This window comes from Saccopteryx leptura, chromosome 2 (genome assembly GCF_036850995.1).
Source record: "Saccopteryx leptura isolate mSacLep1 chromosome 2, mSacLep1_pri_phased_curated, whole genome shotgun sequence".
In the NCBI taxonomy this organism is placed as follows: Eukaryota; Metazoa; Chordata; class Mammalia; order Chiroptera; family Emballonuridae; genus Saccopteryx; species Saccopteryx leptura.
In genome coordinates, this window is record NC_089504.1 from 248799581 (window position 1) to 248821640 (window position 22060).

The 22060-nt window shown below is 47.3% G+C and overlaps 1 protein-coding gene across 1 annotated transcript; it reads right to left on the minus strand.

The window, feature by feature from the left end:
- Positions 1 to 13848: 13848 nt before the first annotated feature.
- UBC (ubiquitin C) lies at positions 13849 to 17103 on the minus strand. The gene is made up of 2 exons (XM_066371175.1): positions 16948 to 17103; positions 13849 to 15525 (listed from the first exon to the last, which is right to left on the minus strand). Exon 2 carries the CDS (start codon positions 15520 to 15522, stop codon positions 13921 to 13923), a length of 1602 nt encoding a protein of 533 aa, XP_066227272.1. The 5' UTR covers positions 15523 to 15525; positions 16948 to 17103; the 3' UTR covers positions 13849 to 13920.
- Between the last annotated feature and the right edge of the window lie 4957 nt (positions 17104 to 22060).

Genomic DNA, 22060 nt, shown 5'->3' on the forward strand with positions numbered 1-22060 from the left:
AGGAATGCTGCTGCTATGAACAGACTGGGCACCATTTTTAAATGTTACAACCTTTGCTAAGTCAACAGTTCTGTGTGTCTGCTTCTGCATAAATGTTGGATTCCAAGAGTATGTCATCTGGTCACTGAGAAGGAGGGCCAGGTGACAGCCCTTGACTCATCCAGGTAAACGAACAAGCTGTCCTTGATAACTATAGGGTCTTTCTCACACCATACTTTTTTTTTTTAAGTGGACACTTGCCTGACTGGGTGGTGGCGCAGTGGATAAAATGTTGGCCTGGGACACAGAGGACCCAGGTTTGAAACCCCGAGATCACTGGCTTGAGCCCAAATGTCACTGGCTTGAAGCCCAAGGTTGCTGGCTTGAGCAAGGAATCATTCGCTCTGCTGTAGCCCCCCCACCCCCCGTCAAAGCACATATAAGAAAGCTATCAATGAACAACTAAGATGCCACAACAAAGAATTGAAGCTTCTCATCTCTCTCCCTTCCAGCCTGTCTGTCCCTAACTGTCGCTCTGTTTCTCTCTCTCTGCCTCTGTCAAAAAAAAAAAAAAAAATGGGCCTGACCAGGTGGTGGCACAGTGGATAGGGCATCACACTGGGATGCGGAGGACCCAGGTTCGAGACCCTGAGGTCACCAGGTTGAGCGTGGGCTCATCTGGCTTGAACAAAAAGCTCAGCCCCTGGCCGGTTGGCTCAGTGGTAGATCGTCGACCTGGCGTGTGGGAGTCCTGGGTTCAATTCCCAGCCAGGGCACACAGGGGAGGCACCCATCTGCTTCTCCGCCCCACTCCCTCTCCTTCCTCTCTGTCTCTCTCTTCCCCTCCCGCAGCCAAGGCTCCATTGGAGCAGGGTTGGCCCAGGCGCTGAGGATGGCTCTGTGGCCTCTGCCTCAGGCGCTAGAATGGCTCTGGTTGCAACAGAGTGACGCCCCAGATGGGCAGAGCATCGCCCCCTGGTGGGCGTGCTGGGTGGATCCCAGTTGGGCACATGCGGGAGTCTGTCTGACTGCCTCCCCGTTTCCAACTTCAGAAAAATAAAAAAAATTAAAAATTAAATTAAATTAAAAAAAGCTCATCAGCTTGGACCCAAGGTCGCTGGCTCGAGCAAGGGGTTACTCGGTCTGCTGAAGGCCCACGGTCAAGGCACATATGAGAAAGCAATCAATGAACAACTAAGGTGTTGCAACGAAAAACTGATGATTGATGCTTCTCATCTCACTCCATTCCTGTCTGTCTGTCCCTATCTATCCCTCTCTCTGACTCTCTCTTTCTGTCCCTGAAAAAAAAAAATTGGAACACTCTACCACTTGTCATGGCTTTGGGGAACCTGTATCCAACATTGCCTCTCCCTCAGCATCCACCACAGCTAATAATTATCAGTGCACCGTTCTACCCAAATGATGGATGAGGCAATCAGTATCAACATGAGACACCCTCCTAAAGAACAAAGTCCCCCAGGTAGAGACAAAAAGCTTCAAGAAGTGTTTTTCCTTTCGAAAGTGATTTTGTCCAATGAAATCATGAATGAGGTCCTTGATGTATTAGAAGAAACCAAAAATAACTTTTAAATTAGAGCTGTTATAAGGTACCATTATTCATCGAGCAGATGAGAGCAATGATCAATATTTGAGAAGCTCGTGTGCCAGCGAGGGGGTAGGGGAGACAGGTATTATTGACTAAGGTTGGCAGAAGTTAAATTTGGATAACCTCTTTGGAAGGGAGTTTTGGCAAAGCCTGTCTAAATTGAAAGTGCTCATACCCTTTGACCCAGTAAGTTCCCTTCAAGAAGTTTATCTTTCAGATATACATGTGCACATGGGCAAAAATCTATAGGCAAGAATAACTTTTGTTGCCCTGATTGTCATAGCAAAATATTGGAAGGAACCTGAATATGCAGTGGTTGGGATTGCTTAACTCAACTACGGCCGGTTTCCACCAGCACCGCCCAACAGAACTTTCTGCAGTGATAGAAATGGTCTATATCTGCACTGTCCCGGATGTTAGCCCCACTCAGATCTTCCTGTTGAGCACTTGAAATGTGGCTAGTGTAATTAAGGGAATTACTTCATTCCACTTTAATTATTTTAAATTTTGATAACCATGTGTGATTATTGGCTGTGGTATTCATGTAAATCAACACAATGGAATATCTTGCAGCTGGGAATAAAAATAGGCCATATCTATAGGTACTGATAAAAACAAAGTATTGATTTTTTTTCTTTTTTATTCAGTGAGAGGAGGGGAGGCAGAGAGACAGACTCCTGCACGTGCCCTGACTGGGATCCACCCAGAAAGCCCACTATGGGGTGATGCTCTGCCCATCTGGGGCCCGTGCTCCATTGCTCAGCAACTGAGCTCTTCTTTGTGCCTGAGGCAGAGGCCATAGAGCCATCTTCAGTGGCCAGGGCCAACTTGCTCCAATTGAGCCATGGCTGCAGGAGGAGAAGAAAGAGAGAAAGAGAGAGAGAAGCAAGAGGGGAGGGGCAGAGAAGCTGATGGTCATTTCTGTGTGCCCTAACTGCAAATGGAACCCAGGACATACACACACCAGGCCGACGCTCTACCACTGAGCCCATGGTCCAGGACTACAATGTATTCTTTTTTTTTTTTCTTCCTGAAGTTGGAAATGGGGAAGCAGTCAGACAGACGCCCGCATGCGCCCGACAGGGATCCACCCGGCATGCCCACCAGGGGGCGATGCTCTGCCCATCTGGGGGGTTGCTCTGTTGCAACCAAAGCCATTCTAGAGCCTGAGGCAGAGGCCATAGAGCCATCCCCAGTGCCCGGGCCAACTTTGCTCCAATGCAGCCTTGGCTGCGGGAAGGGAAGAGAGAGACAGAGAGGAAGGAGAGGGGGAGGGGTGGAGAAGCAGATGGGCGCTTCTCCTGTGTGCCCTGGCTGGGAATCAAACCCAGGACTCCTGCAAGCCAGGCCGATGCTCTGCCACTGAGCTAACCGGCCAGGGCCTACAATGTATTCTTAAATTAATATACTTCTTGCCTGACCAGGTGGTGGCGCAGTGGATAGAGCGTTGGACTGGGAAGCGGAAAGACCCAGGTTCAAGACCCCGAGGTCGCCAGTTTGAGCGCGGGCTCATCTGGTTTGAGCAAAAGCTCACCAGCGTGGACCCAAGGTCACTGACTCGAGCAAGGGGTCACTCGGCCTGCTGAAGGCCCATGGTCAGGGCACATATGAGAAAGCAATCGGTGAACAACTAAGGTGTCGCAATGAAAAACTGATGATTGATGCTTCTCATCTCTCTCTGTTCCTATCTGTCTGTCCCTATCTATCCCTCTCTATGACTCTCTCTGTCTCTGTGAAAAAAATAATAAATAAATAAAAATTAAAAAAATAAATACTCTTCTTAAGTGAAAAAACTAGGTAAAGTATGTATGATGGGGGAAGTAAAAGAGGGTAAATGGGGGATAACTGGTGATGGAAGGAGACATGACTTAGGGTGGTGAGCACAGTACCATATACTGATGTTGTTTTATAGAATTGTACATCTGAAACCTACATGATTTTATTAACCAATGTCACCCTCCCTCCAGAAAATTCAATAACAAAGGGGGAAAACAAAGTATGGTATGCTTTCAGTTTATGCAGGTGAAAAGGGACATGTTAGTAGTCTCCTGAATACATAGAATATTTAGGACGCATAAGAAACTGGTGACCATGGGGCAAGGGAACAAATACAGTCTGAATGTTTGTGTCCCCCCAGAATTCAACTGGGAATTTTACATTAATGGAGCATTTGGGAGTTGATTAGGCCATGAGGGTTGGAGCCCTCCTGATGGGATTGGCACCCTTATATATGAGACCCCACAAAGCCCCCTCGCCTCTCCTGCCCTGTGATGACACGGAAAAGACAGCCATCACGTATGACTTCACTAACGCGTGGAATTTAAAGAACAAAATGAATGAAGAAACAAAACAGAAACAGATGCACAGACACAGAGAACAGACTGATGGTGGCCAGAGGGGAGGAGACTGGGATACGGGTGGGAAAGGTGAAGGGGTTAAGAAGGACAAGCTGGCAGTTACAAAACAGTCACAGAGACATGAAGGACGGCACAGGGACTTGAGTCAATCACACCGTAATAACCACATATGGTGCCAGGTGAGTACTGGCAATGTCAGGGGGAAACACTTTGAAAAGTGTAGGATTGTCTAACCGCTATGTTGTACACTTGAAACTAACGCAAAATGATACTGAACATTAACTGTAACTGAAAAAAAGAGAAACAAAAAAAGAAAAAAGCTGTCTATAAACCAGAAAGGGGGCCTTACCAGAAACGGATCTGCCGGAACCTTGATGTTGGACTTCCAGCCTCCAGAGCTGTGAGAAACGACGGTTTGTCTAAGCTGTGAGTTTATGGCACTTTGTCTTAGCAGGCCCAACAGACAGAGACAGGACTGAGGGCCAAGAACAAGCAAAACACAAAAACTCCTTTTACTCTGTCCCATTCTTAAAATTTTTCACATGCACAACATGCAACACTAGTTGCTTTCAGCTTTTGCTGTTGGGTCTTTTGTGTAAGACAGTAGGTTCCTTCCACTAAAGGATAATCTAGTAAATAAATAAGGATACATACTTAAAAGCATTTTTTTTTTACAGGGACAGAGAGAGTCAGAGAGAGGGATAGACAGGGACAGACACAGGAACAGAGAGAGATGAGAAGCATCAATCATCAGTTTTTTGTTGCGACACCTTAGTTGTTCATTGATTGCTTTCTCATATGTGCCTTGACCGCGGGCCTTCAGCAGACCGAGTAACCCCTTGCTCGAGCCAGCGACCTTGGGTCCAAGCCGGTGAGCTTTTTGCTCAAGCCAGATGAGCCCGTGCTCAAGCTGGTGACCTCGGGGTCTCAAACCTGGGTCCTTCTGCATCCCAGTCCGACGCTCTATCCAGTGCACCACCGCCTGGTCAGGCTTAAAAGCATTTTTAAAAATAGTCACTCAATAAATAAATGGAGTTGTTTTCATTCTAGCAATGAGGATGCATTTAAATCAGTTCCTCAGAGCAGTGACTTGCTTCCCACCCTCACCCCTGAGCAGAATGATTTTCTCTCTCATGTGTCTCTAAACCCACAGGTCGGCTCTGGATGTCACCTACACAGTTTGACAATAAACAAGCTGTGAGAGGACACCATCAGATGCTATCCAGCGGCCTGCCAGTCACAATGACGCAGAATCAGATGGTCAGTGAGACAGCTATTACAAAGACAGGGCGTCAGCTCGCTAGGCCGGCTTGCAGCTCCCAAATGCAGCCATGATGACTGAAGAGCTAAGGCAGAGGCGGAACACGCTCATTCCTGTCTCTGCTGCTTTCCTTTGGGCCTCACTGGGCTGCAGAATACATCTCTAGCCGAGGTCTGCGGGTTGTTTTTGTGAATTCCACAGTCCTGCCAAGGGTCTAGAAGGTCTCGAACATTTTTGGTGCATGTTGGGTATTCGTATTCTAAGGGGTCAGGGGAACTAATACACACACACAGAGAACCAGTCAGGAAATGCCAGATACTGAAAAGTGCTATGAAGACTCTACAGGCCCTGGCCGGTTGGCTCAGCGGTACAGCATCGGCCCGGCATGTGAAAGTTGCTGGTTCGATTCCCGGCCAGCGCACACAGGAGAAGTGTCCATCTGCTTCTCCACCCTTCTTCTCCTTCCTCCCTATCTCTCTCTCCTTCTCTTGCAGTCATGGCTTGATTGGAGTGAGCTGGCCTGGGCGCTGAGGATGGCTCCATGGCTTCTGCTTCAGGCACTAGAATGGCTCCAGCCACAATAGATCAATGCCCCAGATGGGCAGAGCCTCCCCCCCCGGTGGGCATGCCATGTGGATCCCAGTAGGGCACATACGGGAGTCTGACTGCCTCCCCGTTTTTTAGGAAAAATACAAAAAAAAAAAAAGACTCTACAAGTGGGTCACAGAACGAGAGAGCAACTAGTTGCGGCCAGTGCACTTGTTTAAAATGGTTGTCAGGAAAGTTCAAGTTGAGACTCGAAACAGGAGAAAGTGCCTCAATGGGAAGATCCAGGGCAAGGGCATTCCAGGCAGGAGGGCTGCAGAGGTCCTCAGGCAGGAGAGACTGGGCCTGTGCAAAAGCCAGAGGGAAAGTCACGGGCTAAGGGAGGGTGAGTGGGGGCGGGACTGTGGAGACAAGCTTGGTCGCCCAAGGTGAAAGAGTTGGGATTGCGCTCTAAGTGAAATGGGGTCTTCAAGTGGTTTTCATTAAGGGAGGGCTTTATGTTTTCAATCATAAGTGGGACTTGCAAACTAGCAAGCAGGAGAACTCGGACACAAGGCTGGAGGTGAGTGTGCTAGCAAACGGCCACCTTCTGCAGCTCCGGGGTTCCTTGCCTGCTTCCTCGTGTCCTTCCCAGGTCCGTGCGGTGGCTGTACTTGCCCAGAGAGTCAGAAATAAAGAGAGAGACACAGGAGCTCAAGCCAACAGCTCTCTAGAAATCTGTGCACCCTGTGATGCTGTAAAGAGGGTGGACTGTCTACAACCCAAGTGGGACAGAGACCAGTGGCGGAATTAAGATGAGAGAAATTGGTGGCTTAGACCAGGATGTTGGCAGGGAGACAGGTTTCCAAGAGTTTGGCTGCAGCCCTAGCCAGGTAGCTCAGGTAGTTAGAGCCTTGTCCCAATATGCCAAGGTTGTGGGTTCAATAAGTGGAAACGACAAACCAGTGTTTCTCTCTCTTCTTTTCTCTTCTCAAAAATTAATTAAGGCCCTGGCTGGTTTGCTCAGTGGTAAAGCATTGGGCCAGCATGTGGAAGTCCTGGATTTGATTCCCGGTCAGAGCACACAAGAGATGCGCCCATCTGTTTCACCTCCCCTCCCCCTCTCACTTTTCTCTCTCTCTCTCTCTCTCTCTCTCTCTCTCTCTCTCTCTCTCCTCCTCCTCCTCCTCCTCCTCCTCCTCTCCTGCAGCCATGACTCGATTGAAGCAAGTTGGCCCCGGACACTGAGGACAGATCCATGGCCTCTGCCTCAGGCACTAGAATGGCTCCGGTTGCAACAGAGCAATGTCCCAGATGGGCAGAGCATCGTCCCCTAGTGGGTTTGTCAGATGGATCCTGGTCGGGTGCATGAGAGAGTCTGTCTCTGCCACTCCTCCTCTCACTAAGGAAAAAAAAAAAGTCAATCAAGGCCTGACCTGTGGTGGTGCAGTGGATAAAGCGTCAAGCTAGAACACTGAGGTCACTGGTTCAAAACCCTGGGCTTGCCTGGTCAAGGCACATATGGGAGTTGATGCTTCCTGCTCCTCCCCACTTCTCTCTCTTCTCTCTAAAATAAATAAATAAATAAAGTCTTTTTAAAAATAATCAATCAGCCTGACCTGTGGTGGCTCAGTGGATAAAGTGTCGACCTGGAAATGCTGAGGTCGCTGGTTCAAAACCCTGGGCTTGCCTGGTCAAGGCACATATGGGAGTTGATGCTTCCAGCTCCTCCCCCCTGTCTCTCTCTCTCTCTCTGTCTCTCTCTCCTCTCTAAAATGAATAAAAAAATAAAAATAATCAATCAATAAAAAAATAAATAAAATGAGCCCAGGTCAGAGCCCTGGCTGGACAGCTCAGTTGGCTCAACCATCATCCCAATATACCAAGGTTACAGGTTTGATCCCTGGTCAGGGCACATACAAGAATCTATCAATGAATGTATAAATAAGTGGAACAAAGTAATGTTTCTCTCTCTGTCTCTCCTTTTCTCTCCATATATATAATCAATAAGTTTTAAAACATTTTTTAAAACTTGTTGCAAGTCCTCCAGTCCCACTTCAGCCACATTGGTCTCCTTTCTGTTCCCTAAATGTGCCAAACTCTTGGCCAGTCTCAGGGCTCCTGCATTCTTTTCTGCTGCCCCACCTATTGGAAAAGCTGCCTCCACTCATTTCAAAAAAAAAAAAAAATTTTACTTATTGAATTTTAGAGAGAGAAGAAGGAAGACACAGAGAGAAAAACTACAATCTGCATTTCACTTATTCATGCCATCATTGGTTCACTCTTGTATGTCCCCTGACCAGGGTTTGAACCCACAACTGCAGTATGTCTGGATGATGCTCTCACTGAGTTACCCCGCCACGGTCTGCCTCCACTCATTTTTCAGGTCTCACATAAATAGTCTTTTCCCAGAAAGCCTCTCCTGACCATCTGATTACAAGTAGGATCCCAACCCTGTCTCATTCAATCTGATTATCTCTGTCGCCTTGTGCAATTACTGTTCATTATCAAAGAGAGGAACAGAGCTTGAGGTGGTGAACACACAATACACTATACAGATGACATATTACAGAATCGTACCCCTCAACCTTATGTGATTTTATCAACCTATGTCACCTCAATAAATTCAATAATAATAGTAAAGTAAAATGATCTAAAAAATAAAGGAAAGAGCTATCTTATTTGAATAAGGAGCTTCAATATGAAATAGAAAGAGCTATCAGATTTCAGGACGGATAATTTCCAGTTGGGACACTCAAGGAAAGCTTTGTGGAACCTTTAAAAGAGTTCTTGACATGGGGTAGGCTTTGTTGTTGAAGTGGGCCGTGGTGGAATTTCAGAGAAAAAAAACAATTTGAGTGAAGAAAGGTGTGAAATGATGGGGAACACATGGGAAAAGGAAGTGGCCAATAGATATGGGCACTAGGGAAGATATTCTGAGAGATTGGGTCTCCTGAGAACAGGAAAAATGGAGGGTCCGTGTTGAATAACAGCTACATTAGGCCCAGTTGGCTCAGTGGTAGAGCGTCGGCCTGGCGTGCAGGAACACCGGGTTCGATTCCCGGCCAGGGCACACAGGAGAAGCGCCCATCTGCTTCTCCACCCCTCCCCCTCTCCTTCCTCTCTGTCTCTCTCTTCCCCTCCCGCAGCCGAGGCTCCATTGGAGCAAGGTTGGCCCGGGCGCTGAGGATGGTTCTGAGGCCTCTGCCTCAGGCGCTAGAATGGCTCTGGTTGCAACAGAGCAACGGCCTAGCTGGGTGGAGTGTCGCCCCCTGGTGGGCGTGCCAGGTGGATCCCGGTCGGGCACGTGCGGGAGTCTGTCTGACTGCCTCCCCGTTTCCAACTAAAGGAAAAAAAAAAAACAACTACATTAGATGCTATGTAGTAATTCCAGTTGGCGTGGAAAGGAGGTGTCCACAGGACTGGGGGGGGGGAGAAAGTAAAAGGTATTTTACTGGTGAGTCAACAAGCATCTGTAAGCATCAGATACGTGAAAATATTTATATAAATTACCTGGTCAGCCACAACCGCTTGGGGGCACTGCCACCTTCCTGACTAAACCAGTCTGTCCCAGTGGCTCCCTCTTCCGGTAGAAATGAACACTGCAGACTAAAATGACATCCAAGCCTTTTGCCAATCCATAAACAATATGCCTCTATGAAAGCCATATTTATAGTAACTTGGTGAGAATTTTGTTGTACTTTCAGGTAAAACATAAAAAAGGAACACTGTTTTAAATAACAACAAGCCTTGCCTGACCTGCGGTGGCATGGTGGATCAAGCATCGACCTGGAATGCTGAGTTCGCCGGTTCAAGACCCTGGGCTTGCCCAGTCAAGGCACATATGGGAGTTGATGTTTCCTGCTCCTCCCTCCTTCTCTATCTCTCTCTGTCTCTCTCCTCTAAAATGAATAAATAAAAATAATAAATAAAAATAAATAACAAGCCTTGAATTTTCTTCTGGTTTATTCAAGGCTCACACAGCAGCATCTACGTAAGTGAATCCTTGCACAGTACTCATTCAGGTGTGAAACCAAACTTTGGGATGGCTGCAGACTTGACAGGCATTCAATGTAACTAATCAAGTCTAGCATCTGTTGTTTAACTAGACTGAGGAATCCTGATGGCAGAAACCCTTCTCATTAACCACTATATCACTGTAATTCCTGACATTTTTGTATTTGTTGCTTGGAGGATCCTATAAATGTTCACTAGCGTTTGTGGTGTTGCCCTGGTGGCTTTATTCTTGAGAAAATTATATAAAAGGTCTTTTTCCTTTATATAAAATGAAAGGATGTTAGAACTGTCAAAACTATAAAAGATATAAAGTAAAAAAAGCAAGGTGCAGGATACTACCTTTTGTGTGAGGGGGAATAGTTGTTTGTATATGCACAGAAAAACTTGGCTACGTAGATACTGGGTGGGTGGGAGACAGAATGGAAGTCTTTTCATTATATACCTTTCATCTTTTTCCATACCTGAAATACCTGCAAGTATTATCCATTCCAAGAAAGAAAAACATGTAACAGTAATCATGAGTTGGTTACAAAGCTAAGTTCTAAGGCTAGTTTTAATTACGCCTAAGAACCTTATTAAATAGGAATCATATTTATGCTATCCTTTCTAAATATTAGTATACACTGGGTGCACACGGGAGCCAATCTCCCCTCCTCTTACTTAAAAAAATTAGAATACAAAAGATGTCTACAAGGGTGTATTTGGCAGCAGCATCCTTAACAAGAACCAGGTAAATGTTGGTAAACAGGTTAAATAAATTATAGGGCATCCATCCAATGGAATACTAGCATGAGTATTAACAAGGAGGTAGACATAGATATGCTAGCATAGAAATATGTCCAGACTTATCTAGTTCAAAAAAAAAAAAGCTAATGGTACCATGCAGAATCAAATCCTTGTGATATTTCATATGGCTGCAGACTTTGGTGACGGGTAATATGTAAAGCAAGCTTTTATAATTTAAGAACCTAATTTAAGTTTTATGTTTAAACGTTGAAATTTATGCCTGACCAGGCGGTGGCGCAGTGGATAGAGCATCAGACTGGTATGTGGAGGACCCAGGTTCGAGATCCCGAGCTCGCCAGCTTGAGCGCAAGCTCATCTGGTTTGAGCAAGGCTCACCAGCTTGAGCCCAAGGTTAGTGGCTCGAGCAAGGGGTCACTTGGTCTGCTGTAGCCCCCAGTCAAGGCACATATGAGAAATCAATCAACAAACAACTAAGGAACCGCAACAAAGAATTGATGTTTCTCATCCTTCTCCCTTCCTGTCTGTCTGTCCCTATCTGTCCCTCTCTCTCTCTGTCTCTCACACACACACACACACAAAAAGTTGAAATTTATGACCTGACCTCTGGTGGCTTCGTGGATAGGGCATTGACCTGGAATGCTGAGGTCGCTGGTTTGAAACCCCGGACTTGCCCGGTTAAGGAACATTTGAAGGAGCAACTACTATGAGTTGAAGTTTCCTGCTCCTATCCCTTTTTCTCTCTCTCCTCTCTTTAAAATCAATAAATAAATGAATAAAAAGTTGAAATTTATGTATGAACAAAAACAAAATATTGTTTTCATGGACTATAATAAAAAGCTGAGAAACTATTGTGTGAATGGTTCTATTTGTGTATATAATAAACATGGTAAATATGTTATACATGAGAAAATTTTTAAAAATGCTAGTTATCACTACGAAGTAAAAGGGGTGATTAGAAATTTATTATCTTTGTCTGACCTGTGGTGGTGCAGTGGATAAAACATCGACCTGGAATGCTGAGGTCACTGGTTCGAAACCCTGGGCTTGCCTGGTCAAGGCACATACATACAGGAAGCAACTATGAGTTGATGCTTCCTACTCCTCTAACCCACCTCTCCCTCTCTTCCTCCCTCCCTCTCTCTCCTCTAAAAATGAATAAATTAAAATCTTTAAAATTAAAAAAAATTATCTTTGACTTCATAAAAACATATACTACATATGTATACATTATGAACAATGAGGCAAATATAATCCTACCTCGGTTTTTCCTGGGTATAAACTTGTATGAAACCCCTTTCTACATCCATTTAATAAGCTTGTATTGATTTTTCAATTGAAATTAGCAATTCCTTTCACACTTTACAGAAAGCACTGTTGTTCAATGAGCCTCAAGTTCAGGGAGCTCTCAATTTAGCTTCCCTACCCCTGCAACACCCAAAGCTTTATTAGACCAAATGCTCTAGTGCTCCAATTCCAAGATTTCTCCTCTTGGAAATGCAGGAAGGTTCTCCACTTAAGGGGCACAAAGGTGTACTACGAGTCTCACTTTTTTTTTTTTTTTTTAGTTTTTATTTATTTACAGAGACAGAGGGAGAGTCAGAGAGAGGGATAGCTAGGGACAGAGACAGGAGAGCGATGAGAAGCATCGATCATCAGTTTTTCGTTGGGACACCGTAAGTTGTTCATTGATTGCTCTCTCACGTGCCCTGACCGCGGGCCCTCAGTGCGAGTGGTCCCTTGCTTAAGCCAGGGGCTCTGGGCCCAAGCTGGCGAGCTTTGCTCAAACCAGATGAACCCGCGCTCAAGCTGGTGACCTCGGGGTCTTGAACCTGGGTCCTCCGCATCCCAGTCCGACGCTCCATCCACTGCGCAACCGCCTGGTCAGGCTCACATTTTCTGTTACTAGTCACTGAACCTGCTGTACTTGTAGACTCTAGAAAGGAAACACAAGAACTTTGCCATGCCTATTCGTTTTTTTTCAAGAGGCAATTGAGATTATTCACCCAATGCTATCACTTTGATTTTAGAGGGGTCTGGATAGTGAGAAGTGTTACGTTCCTTGACCCAGCAAGGCTAGGATTCAAGCCACTGACCTGTTTCCAGGATGCACTCTATCCACTGCACCATTACCTTTTTTACTGGAGCGCCAATTACACAAAAAAATCCCAGCCAAGTGACTGAAAGTGGTTACAGGTGCTGGTGAAATTCCTGGGATTCTGCAAACATTGCTATTTATGTTGACTTCTACAGTGAGTCATGGAAATTCAATGAACTACTCTCTGCACTTACATCAAGTGAAAAACCCACCCTAATAGGTTAGCCTACAATTTTACAAATTTCTTGAAGGCAATTTCCTGATCATGACCCATTAAATGATTTCAGCTTACTCAGTGAAAACACCAAATTTCCTCTATATTGTAAACCTTGAGGTATTAGGGGCAGAGCAGAGGGGCTGGTGTACTTTGGACAAAATCTTCTCATTCGTTAATGGGCCCGATTTCTGGGCTGCCTATTCCTTATTAAACCAGCTTCCCCTGCAACTTTCTCCTTTGGTTCTAGTTATGACAAGAATTGCTTGCCACCATCATGACTGGGTAAATGCTTCAACTATAAATTTACGAAAATGAAGACCAACAGCCAAATGCTTCACCCACCAGCAATTAAATTTTATAGAAAGCCTGCATCTGTAGTCACATGAAATTGAGGCATACTGACACTAGCTATAGTATTCCTTCTCTAAATAACCACTAGCATAAGGCAAAACAGGTAGACAACACAAAAATGATCCTTTCTTTAAAAGTCTGGTCAATTTTCTTGCCCTGGCCACAGAACTTGGTTGGTTCTAGTCATCGAGAAGCACTGAGGCTGTCCGCTCAATCCCTGGTCAGGACACAAACAGGAATAGACCCTGTTCTTGTATCTCCTTCTGCTTTCTTAAAAAAACAAAATATAATTTAAAAAAAAAATAATTTTCTTGTATGCAACTGATTTTAAGTAAGAGCTATGCATTAAAAGTTGATTCTTCATGTTCCCTTGAACAACTCCTACCCTTCAATCTCGTTCTCTGGTATTTCGAACTTACCCATTCTCAGGTACCTCACACCATACCCAAATTGTTTTCAAAGTCAATAGTTTAGTTTGTGCCTATGTGTACATAGGGAATATTCACCTGCAATCTTCAATTTGTCAACCTATTTTTAACCACTCACTACAGTTTTCTATTAAAGCCACCTAATTCTGATATTTACCTTCTGGTTATCACAGAATCATCTAGTAGACTGAAAATACTGACCCCTCAACATCGCACCCTAAATTAAAAAAACCCTTATTTAACACAGATGAAAGAAAAATCAGACTTTGGAATGCAACAACTTTATTGAAAGAAAAGTGCAATTAAACTTGTTGAAAGCTTGCTTGAAAGGAGGAAATTAGACACCTCCCCTCAGGCGCAGGACCAGGTGCAGAGTGGACTCTTTCTGGATGTTGTAGTCGGACAGGGTGCGCCCATCTTCCAGCTGTTTCCCCGCAAAGATCAGGCGCTGCTGGTCAGGGGGGATGCCCTCCTTGTCTTGGATCTTGGCCTTGACATTCTCGATGGTGTCACTGGGCTCGACCTCGAGGGTGATGGTCTTGCCTGTCAGGGTCTTCACGAAGATCTGCATCCCACCTCTGAGGCGCAGGACCAGGTGCAGAGTGGACTCTTTCTGGATGTTGTAGTCGGACAGGGTGCGCCCATCTTCCAGCTGTTTCCCCGCAAAGATCAGGCGCTGCTGGTCAGGGGGGATGCCCTCCTTGTCTTGGATCTTGGCCTTGACATTCTCGATGGTGTCACTGGGCTCGACCTCGAGGGTGATGGTCTTGCCGGTCAGGGTCTTCACGAAGATCTGCATCCCACCTCTGAGGCGCAGGACCAGGTGCAGAGTGGACTCTTTCTGGATGTTGTAGTCGGACAGAGTGCGCCCATCTTCCAGCTGTTTCCCAGCAAAGATCAGGCGCTGCTGGTCAGGGGGGATGCCCTCCTTGTCTTGGATCTTGGCCTTGACATTCTCGATGGTGTCACTGGGCTCGACCTCGAGGGTGATGGTCTTGCCTGTCAGGGTCTTCACGAAGATCTGCATCCCACCTCTGAGGCGCAGGACCAGGTGCAGAGTGGACTCTTTCTGGATGTTGTAGTCGGACAGAGTGCGCCCATCTTCCAGCTGTTTCCCGGCAAAGATCAGGCGCTGCTGGTCAGGGGGGATGCCCTCCTTGTCTTGGATCTTGGCCTTGACATTCTCGATGGTGTCACTGGGCTCGACCTCGAGGGTGATGGTCTTGCCTGTCAGGGTCTTCACAAAGATCTGCATCCCACCTCTGAGGCGCAGGACCAGGTGCAGAGTGGACTCTTTCTGGATGTTGTAGTCGGACAGGGTGCGCCCATCTTCCAGCTGTTTCCCCGCAAAGATCAGGCGCTGCTGGTCAGGGGGGATGCCCTCCTTGTCTTGGATCTTGGCCTTGACATTCTCGATGGTGTCACTGGGCTCAACCTCGAGGGTGATGGTCTTGCCGGTCAGGGTCTTCACGAAGATCTGCATCCCACCTCTGAGGCGCAGGACCAGGTGCAGAGTGGACTCTTTCTGGATGTTGTAGTCGGACAGGGTGCGCCCATCTTCCAGCTGTTTCCCCGCAAAGATCAGGCGCTGCTGGTCAGGGGGGATGCCCTCCTTGTCTTGGATCTTGGCCTTGACATTCTCGATGGTGTCACTGGGCTCGACCTCGAGGGTGATGGTCTTGCCTGTCAGGGTCTTCACGAAGATCTGCATCCCACCTCTGAGGCGCAGGACCAGGTGCAGAGTGGACTCTTTCTGGATGTTGTAGTCGGACAGAGTGCGCCCATCTTCCAGCTGTTTCCCGGCAAAGATCAGGCGCTGCTGGTCAGGGGGGATGCCCTCCTTGTCTTGGATCTTGGCCTTGACATTCTCGATGGTGTCACTGGGCTCGACCTCGAGGGTGATGGTCTTGCCAGTCAAGGTTTTCACAAAGATCTGCATTGTCTGTTAAAATAAAAAGGAAGAAAAATAAAAGGACATTTAGCAGGAAACGTACATGTCAACACATTTCTAACGTTAACAGTTATGTATCATTTTAACATTGGCTACATAGCTGAAATTTTAAAGCCTTGCATAACACAGGAAACAACCCAGAGAATCAGTATGAATGGAATGCACACTTGACCAGGTCCGGGAGCGCAGAGTGCTCTTACCATACACCAAGGTTGCAGACTCAATACCGTCAAGGCATGTAGACAGTAATCAACCAAGAGTAAAATTCAAAAATTGAGAACACGTTATAGAACATCAAAAAAAGGACTAAAAAACATAAATCCACCACTAAAAATTTTTTAAAAGGCAAAAACAAAATTATTTCAAAAATAAACTCTCGGGAGCTCTCTGCGCTTATTTACCAATGTCACCTCAAGAAATGAATTTTTTTTTTTCTCTCTATTTTTACTTTACAGAGACAGTGAGTCAGAGAGAAGGATAAATAGGGACAGACAGGACGGAGAGAGATGAGAAGCATCAATCATTAGTTTTTCGTTGCGAGTTGCAACACCATAGTTGTTCATTGATTGCTTTCTCATATGTGCCTTGACCGCGGGCCTTCAGCAGACCGAGTAACCCCTTGCTGGAGCCAGCGACCTTGGGTTCAAGCTGGCGACCTCGGGGTCTCGAACCTGGATCCTCGGCATCCCAGTCCGACGCTCTATCCACTGCGCCACCGCCTGGTCAGGCAAGAAGTTAATTTCTAATGAGCTTATTATTTAAGGAGCCTTAGTTAAGGACTTTCTCAGCAATAAATCAAAAGCCGAGCGCCCAGCACTTACAAACTTCACTTCCTGCCTCCTCGCTGCGCGCCCGTCTGCTCTCAGGCTCTCAGTCGGAATGTAATCCCCCCCAAGCCCGAACCCTGTGTCACCCGACCGCCGAAAGACTCCCGCACACTACGGCAGGGGGGCCCCACCCACGATTGTGAGCCATTCAGGTGACGCCACATGACCCCTCCGTCATGTGACCCCTGCCGGAGCTTCCTCGCCCCCGCCCCCCGCCGGAAGTGCCGGGTGGCCGCCGCCTCCTCACGGAGCCACAAACGGAAATCTCGGGTCTGTCAGCCCAGAAACGGACCCGATTCCTGGCATCCCCCTGAACCATCCCGCCCGCTTCTCCAGACGACCGCAGGATCTACCGCCGTTAGGGCTTCAGGGGCCTCCCGCTGCACAAACCGGCGGAGCAGCGGACTCGGCCATCTTGCAGCGTCTCTCTCCTTCACGGCCGCCCGACTCGCAGGACCCGGGCGACGAAGAGCCTCCGCTGCTCCCTCGGCCCGCGGCCGACACCGCTGCCTCCCCCAACCTCCTCCACCTCCACCCCAGCGGGACGGCTCTTGGATTCCCGGCCAACGCAGCGGACGTTACTCACAAAGTGACGAGAGTAGGAGCGGCTCACAGAAGAAGTGCGACGAGGTTCTCGGTCTGCACCAAACTGCCAGCGCTGCGTCCGGCGCCTCCTTATATAGCAGCTGGTGACGCCGCACCAGAATATCCCTCCGCAGAAACGTCGAGAAGGGACTACTTTTCTCTGACCTTCCGCCGTCTGGGACACAACTGGTCTCTCAGTGTTCTTAACCCCCCACCTCCAGTGTTCTGGTGGAACAACCGGACCTCTGCGCTGAGTCTGATAGAGAGTGGGCTGCTCTCCCAAGTGACCGTGCGGAGGGATCAGCGCGTTTGCTGCGCCCTGCGGCCCGACAAGTCCGGCACTCGACTAGGAGTTGGGAGGGGGGGAGGGGAGCGCTCGCCGGGGGGGGACCCGAAAACCCTGCGTGGATTCTGCGCGAGCCTGGAGCGGAGCTCTCCGCGGTCCGGAACGGAAGCCCCCTCCTCTCAGCCCCAGCGGTTCCCGCGGGTCTCGGGACCCGCCGTTGGCAAGACAGAGGTCACACCCAGCGCCTCGTTCCCAGTCGGTGGTCCCCTCGCCCCTCACGGCCGTCCCGCCCGCCCCTCCCCCCGCGAGACGTTGTAGTCATTATTTTAGGGGTCACATTTGAGACGATTATGGTATTTCTGTTTCCCTAAACTTCCCACCACCAACCCAAGCCCGACGCGAGGGCTCCCCGAGTACACCCCCCCAGCCCTGCACGCCCCCAGTTTGCGGCGGCCGGCCCCTCCCCCGCCGCGCGGGCCGCGGGGCAAGGCCAGTGACTCGACAAATCTCAGCTTGGTGCCTGCAGGCCAGCGAGGCCTGAATACCCGCTTCTCAAAACAAATGAAAAAAAGAGCAAAAAATAAGTTTTTTACATCGGAGAAATGACTAGGCTGTATGTATGTACTGACTTGTGAAAAGAAAGGTGGAGACCACAGGGAGGGCTCTATAAAAAAACGATGGGGGTTAGACCTGAAAGCTGAGAGTTCTAGAACTTTCTAGATTGTTCTTGTACCTTGGGATTTGACTTCTGCAACCTTGTGGGGGAAGCAAGTGGTACCTGATGGTAAACAAAGGCATGAAATGTCAGCTCTGCAGGTATTTCATTGGACTTGGAACATATTGAAGTCTGAGATTTAAAAAAAACCCACTCGTTGACTCAGGCCTGTCACTGTATGAGGAAAGAGCATTTCTGTAATATCCCAAGAAAGAAATTAAATTTTACAGGTCAATTCCATTCCCGTAAAAGAGGAGGGGGGGAAATGCCACCAGCCAGATCTTTCTCATTTTTACAATGACCTATTTTGTGACCTCTACAGTTGTCCTTTTTTCAGGGTATTTTTAAGTGTTTTAAAATATGTGAACACGGTGAAAATTGAAAACAGGCTTTTTGAAATTTGACAAGTGTGAAAAGTCCCCCTCAAACCCTCAATTTCCCAGTTACTGTTCCTTCTGGACTCTAGAAAAATTTCCTGTTTCTAAAAATGGGGAGGGGTGGGGGATACTTTAATCCCTACCCCTTAAGACCTTAAAGGGAAAAAAAATTTTTTTTAAGAGATAACAACAAAAAATAATGACTCATTCCCCTCGGCCTATTCTCCAAGTGACTAAAAACATTTTTGCCATTAAGACTACATTCCTGGTTTAAGTTGTGGCCATTATATCCTATAAACATTATACTTAAAATGTGAATCCAACCAAAATAAAACTGTATATTTTCTTTGGTAACCAGTGTATGTTTGCATTTATGAAAAAGATCTGAGCAGTTCAAAATAGATTTTGCCCTCTCTTGTTCTTAACATGTTTTGAAAGAGAATTCATCACTGGGAAATTAAAACGAATAAAATGTCATTTTTCAGGTCAACCCCAGTGACTTCCAACACAGATTTCTGTAAAGATGATTTCTTTCTAAAATTCTAGGAAGAGGTTTTAAAGGAACAAAACATTGAGGCTCTTTATGAGGTTATTTCTCCCTGGACCTTTGGAATTTCAGGAAGAAGTTTTTAGAGGAACAACAAAAACCAGTTCTAAGGTGACCAGGCCTGCTCCTAAGCACGCACACCCTGCCAGCTTTTGACTGTTGTTTTGCTGCAAGCCTTGTGATTCACGTTGATTAAAGGCTGAGTCATGAGCTTCGTGGCACAGCTTTTTTCAGAGTCCAAAGGTACAGAGAGAGAAAAACAGCCCTGGTTTTAGAGGCAGGGGAGGGAGGAGAGAGGAGAGGAGAAAGCCACAGGCCCAGAGAGGTGGGGGAGTGAGGGAGCCAAGGCTTACCTCCAAAGAAAGCAACATTTTTATGAGTTGCAGAGATATTGTCTCTAGCAGAAAAAAAAAATTCTGAAATACCCCTGCATTCCCTAACTGAAGTCCAATTGTATTTTGTTCCAGTAAAATAGAAGCGAGAGCATTTGTCCTGTCCAAGGGCACTGAGGTAAGAAGAGAAAATGATCTCCCCCAAGAGAGGTGGCTGGTGTTTCTCTACATCAGTGTTTCTTAATCTGGAGTGATTTGGTTCCCTGGGCAGACATCTGGCAATACACTATTTTGTTGTCACAACTGTGGAGGGTGGGGTGGGGGGGTAATGGGGAATGGTGCTATATACAGGGCAGGAAAGCTGCTCAACACCCTACAATGGACAGTCCCCCACTACACAGTTACCTGGCCCCTCATGTCAGTAACACCCAGGTTTCAGAAACCCTGGTCTACAGAGGAATTTTGTTATTGCTGTGGCAACTGCTTTTTCTATTTGCTGACAAGGAGGGGCTCCCAGAGTCTAGATGTCCCACTGGGTCTCAGGAGTCAGGTAACATCAGGTCATGTTCTTAAATCTACAGTCCCCTGACCCAGAATGCAGTGTACTAAATGTGCCCGAAGCAGGATGAGTCATGGGATCCATTTTCAGTTCCTTCCTCTCGCAGATCCGGTCCTTTGCAGGCGCCCCACAAGAAATGGCTTCACAGCCGCCACCAATGGCAGAGGGACAGAGGCCCAGCGACACCACCTCATTGGCGGGCAGACTGAGCACGTGTGACGTGCTGAGCTCACAAAGGGCCTGGGTGTTGGGCTGCCACCGGGGCTGTGCGCCAGAGTTTGGACTGGTGACTATTTGTTTGCTTCCCCCCCCCCCCTTTCAGTTCCCGGGAAGGTCACAACCTTGCATGAGACTTAACTCAGTGTCATGAGAATGTTCGAGAACACAGTAACTGGCAAACATTCCACACCAGGAGCGCGGGGTGGGAAAGGTTTGCCTTGCTTTGTCATTGGTTATATAACCATAAAAGGTAGTCAAGGGTATCTGCTGCTAAGGAGAAAAAAACAAACAAAAAAACCCACAGCGGTCCATGGGACCCCGTTCTTTTTCCTGTTTACATGTGTGCTTTGGTGTCATGAGGCGAAGTGCAAACTGCTCCAGTTTCATCCCCTAACTTACTGGGGCTTTAAAAAAAAAAATCATGGCAAAATAAACCGGACATTTACCATCTGAACCTTTTATTTTTTTTTGTATTTTTGTATTTTTCTGAAGCTGGAAACGGGGAGAGACAGACAGACTCCCGCATGCGCCCGACCGGATCCACCCGGCACGCCCACCAGGGGCGATGCTCTGCCCACCAGGGGGCGATGCTCTGCCCCTCTGGGGCAGAGGCCAAGGAGCCATCCCCAGCTCCCGAGCCATCCCCAGCGCCCGGGCCATCTTTGCTCCAATGGAGTCTCCGCTGCGGGAGGGGAAGAGAGAGACAGAGAGGAAGAAGGGGGGATTGGAGAAGCAAATGGGCGCTTCTCCTATGTGCCCTGGCTGGGAATCAAACCTGGGTCCCCTGCACGCCAGGCCGACGCTCTACCGCTGAACCAACCGGCCAGGGCCCATCTGAACCATTTTTTGAAGTGTACAGTTCAGTATTGTTAAGTGTATTGTAGGGAAGGAAAAATAATTTACCTTTCTAAGTTCTTAGAGACCCTTGTAATGAAAAGAGATCAACAAAAGAAAGAAACGCAGACGTTTTATTAACATGTCTTATTTCACGTGTATGTGGGAGAGATCCCACCCCCCACCCCTAGTCCCACGACAAGGAGTCACTCAAAAGGCAGCTTCAGATTTTAGGCGTGGAAACCACAAGGGAAAGGGGAAAGGGATATAAGCCTCTGAACCGAGAGTGAATAATTAATTTTTTTTTTAGATTTTATTTATTCATTTTTAGAGAGGAGAGAAAGAGAAGGGGGGAGGAGCAGGAAGCATCAACTCCCATATGTGCCTTGCCCAGTGTTTCAAACCAGCAACCTCAGCGTTCCAGGTCAATGCTTTATTCACTGAGCCACCACAGATCGAGCCCAAGAGCAAATAATTTTTAGGAAAGACCAATGGGAGAATAGAATAGTTTGTGACAGAGTTTGGTGTCCACTCCTAGTCTCCTTCCTGTGATGAGAGTCAGCCTGCCCTGGTGGGTGACACTCCCAGGAGGGTACCTATGGCCACTCAGTTCCTTTGGGAGGATCTGTCGTCATGAGACAGGTAAGGGGCGTCAGTGAAAGACTTCCTGCATTTGCTGCTTTCCATGTGCCTTCAGCTCAAAATGGTATCAAGCCTGACCAAGCAGTGGCACAGTGGATAGAGCGTTGGACTGGGATGCGGAAGACCGAGGTTCAAGACGCCGAGGTTTAAGCAAAAGCTCACCAGCTTGGACCCAAGGTCGCTGGCTCCAGCAAGGGGTTACTCGGTCTGCTGAAGGCCCACAGTCAAGGCACATATGAGAAACCAATCAATGAACAACTAAGGTGTTGCAACGTGCAACGAAAAACTAATGATTGATGCTTCTCATCTCTCCATTCCTGTCTGTCTGTCCCTGTCTATCCCTCTCTCTGACTCTCTCTCTCTATCTCTAAAAGAAAAAAAAATTTGTTGTTCCACTTATGCATTCCTTGGTTGATTCTTTTTTTTTTTAATTTTTATTTATTTATTTATTTATTCATTCATTTTAGGGGGGGAGAGAGAGAGAGAGAAAGAGGAGGAGCAGGAAGCATCAGCTCCCATATGTGCCTTGACCAGGCAAGCCAGAGTTTTGAACCGGCAACCTCAGTGTTTCCAGGTTGACGCTTTATCCACTACGCCACCACA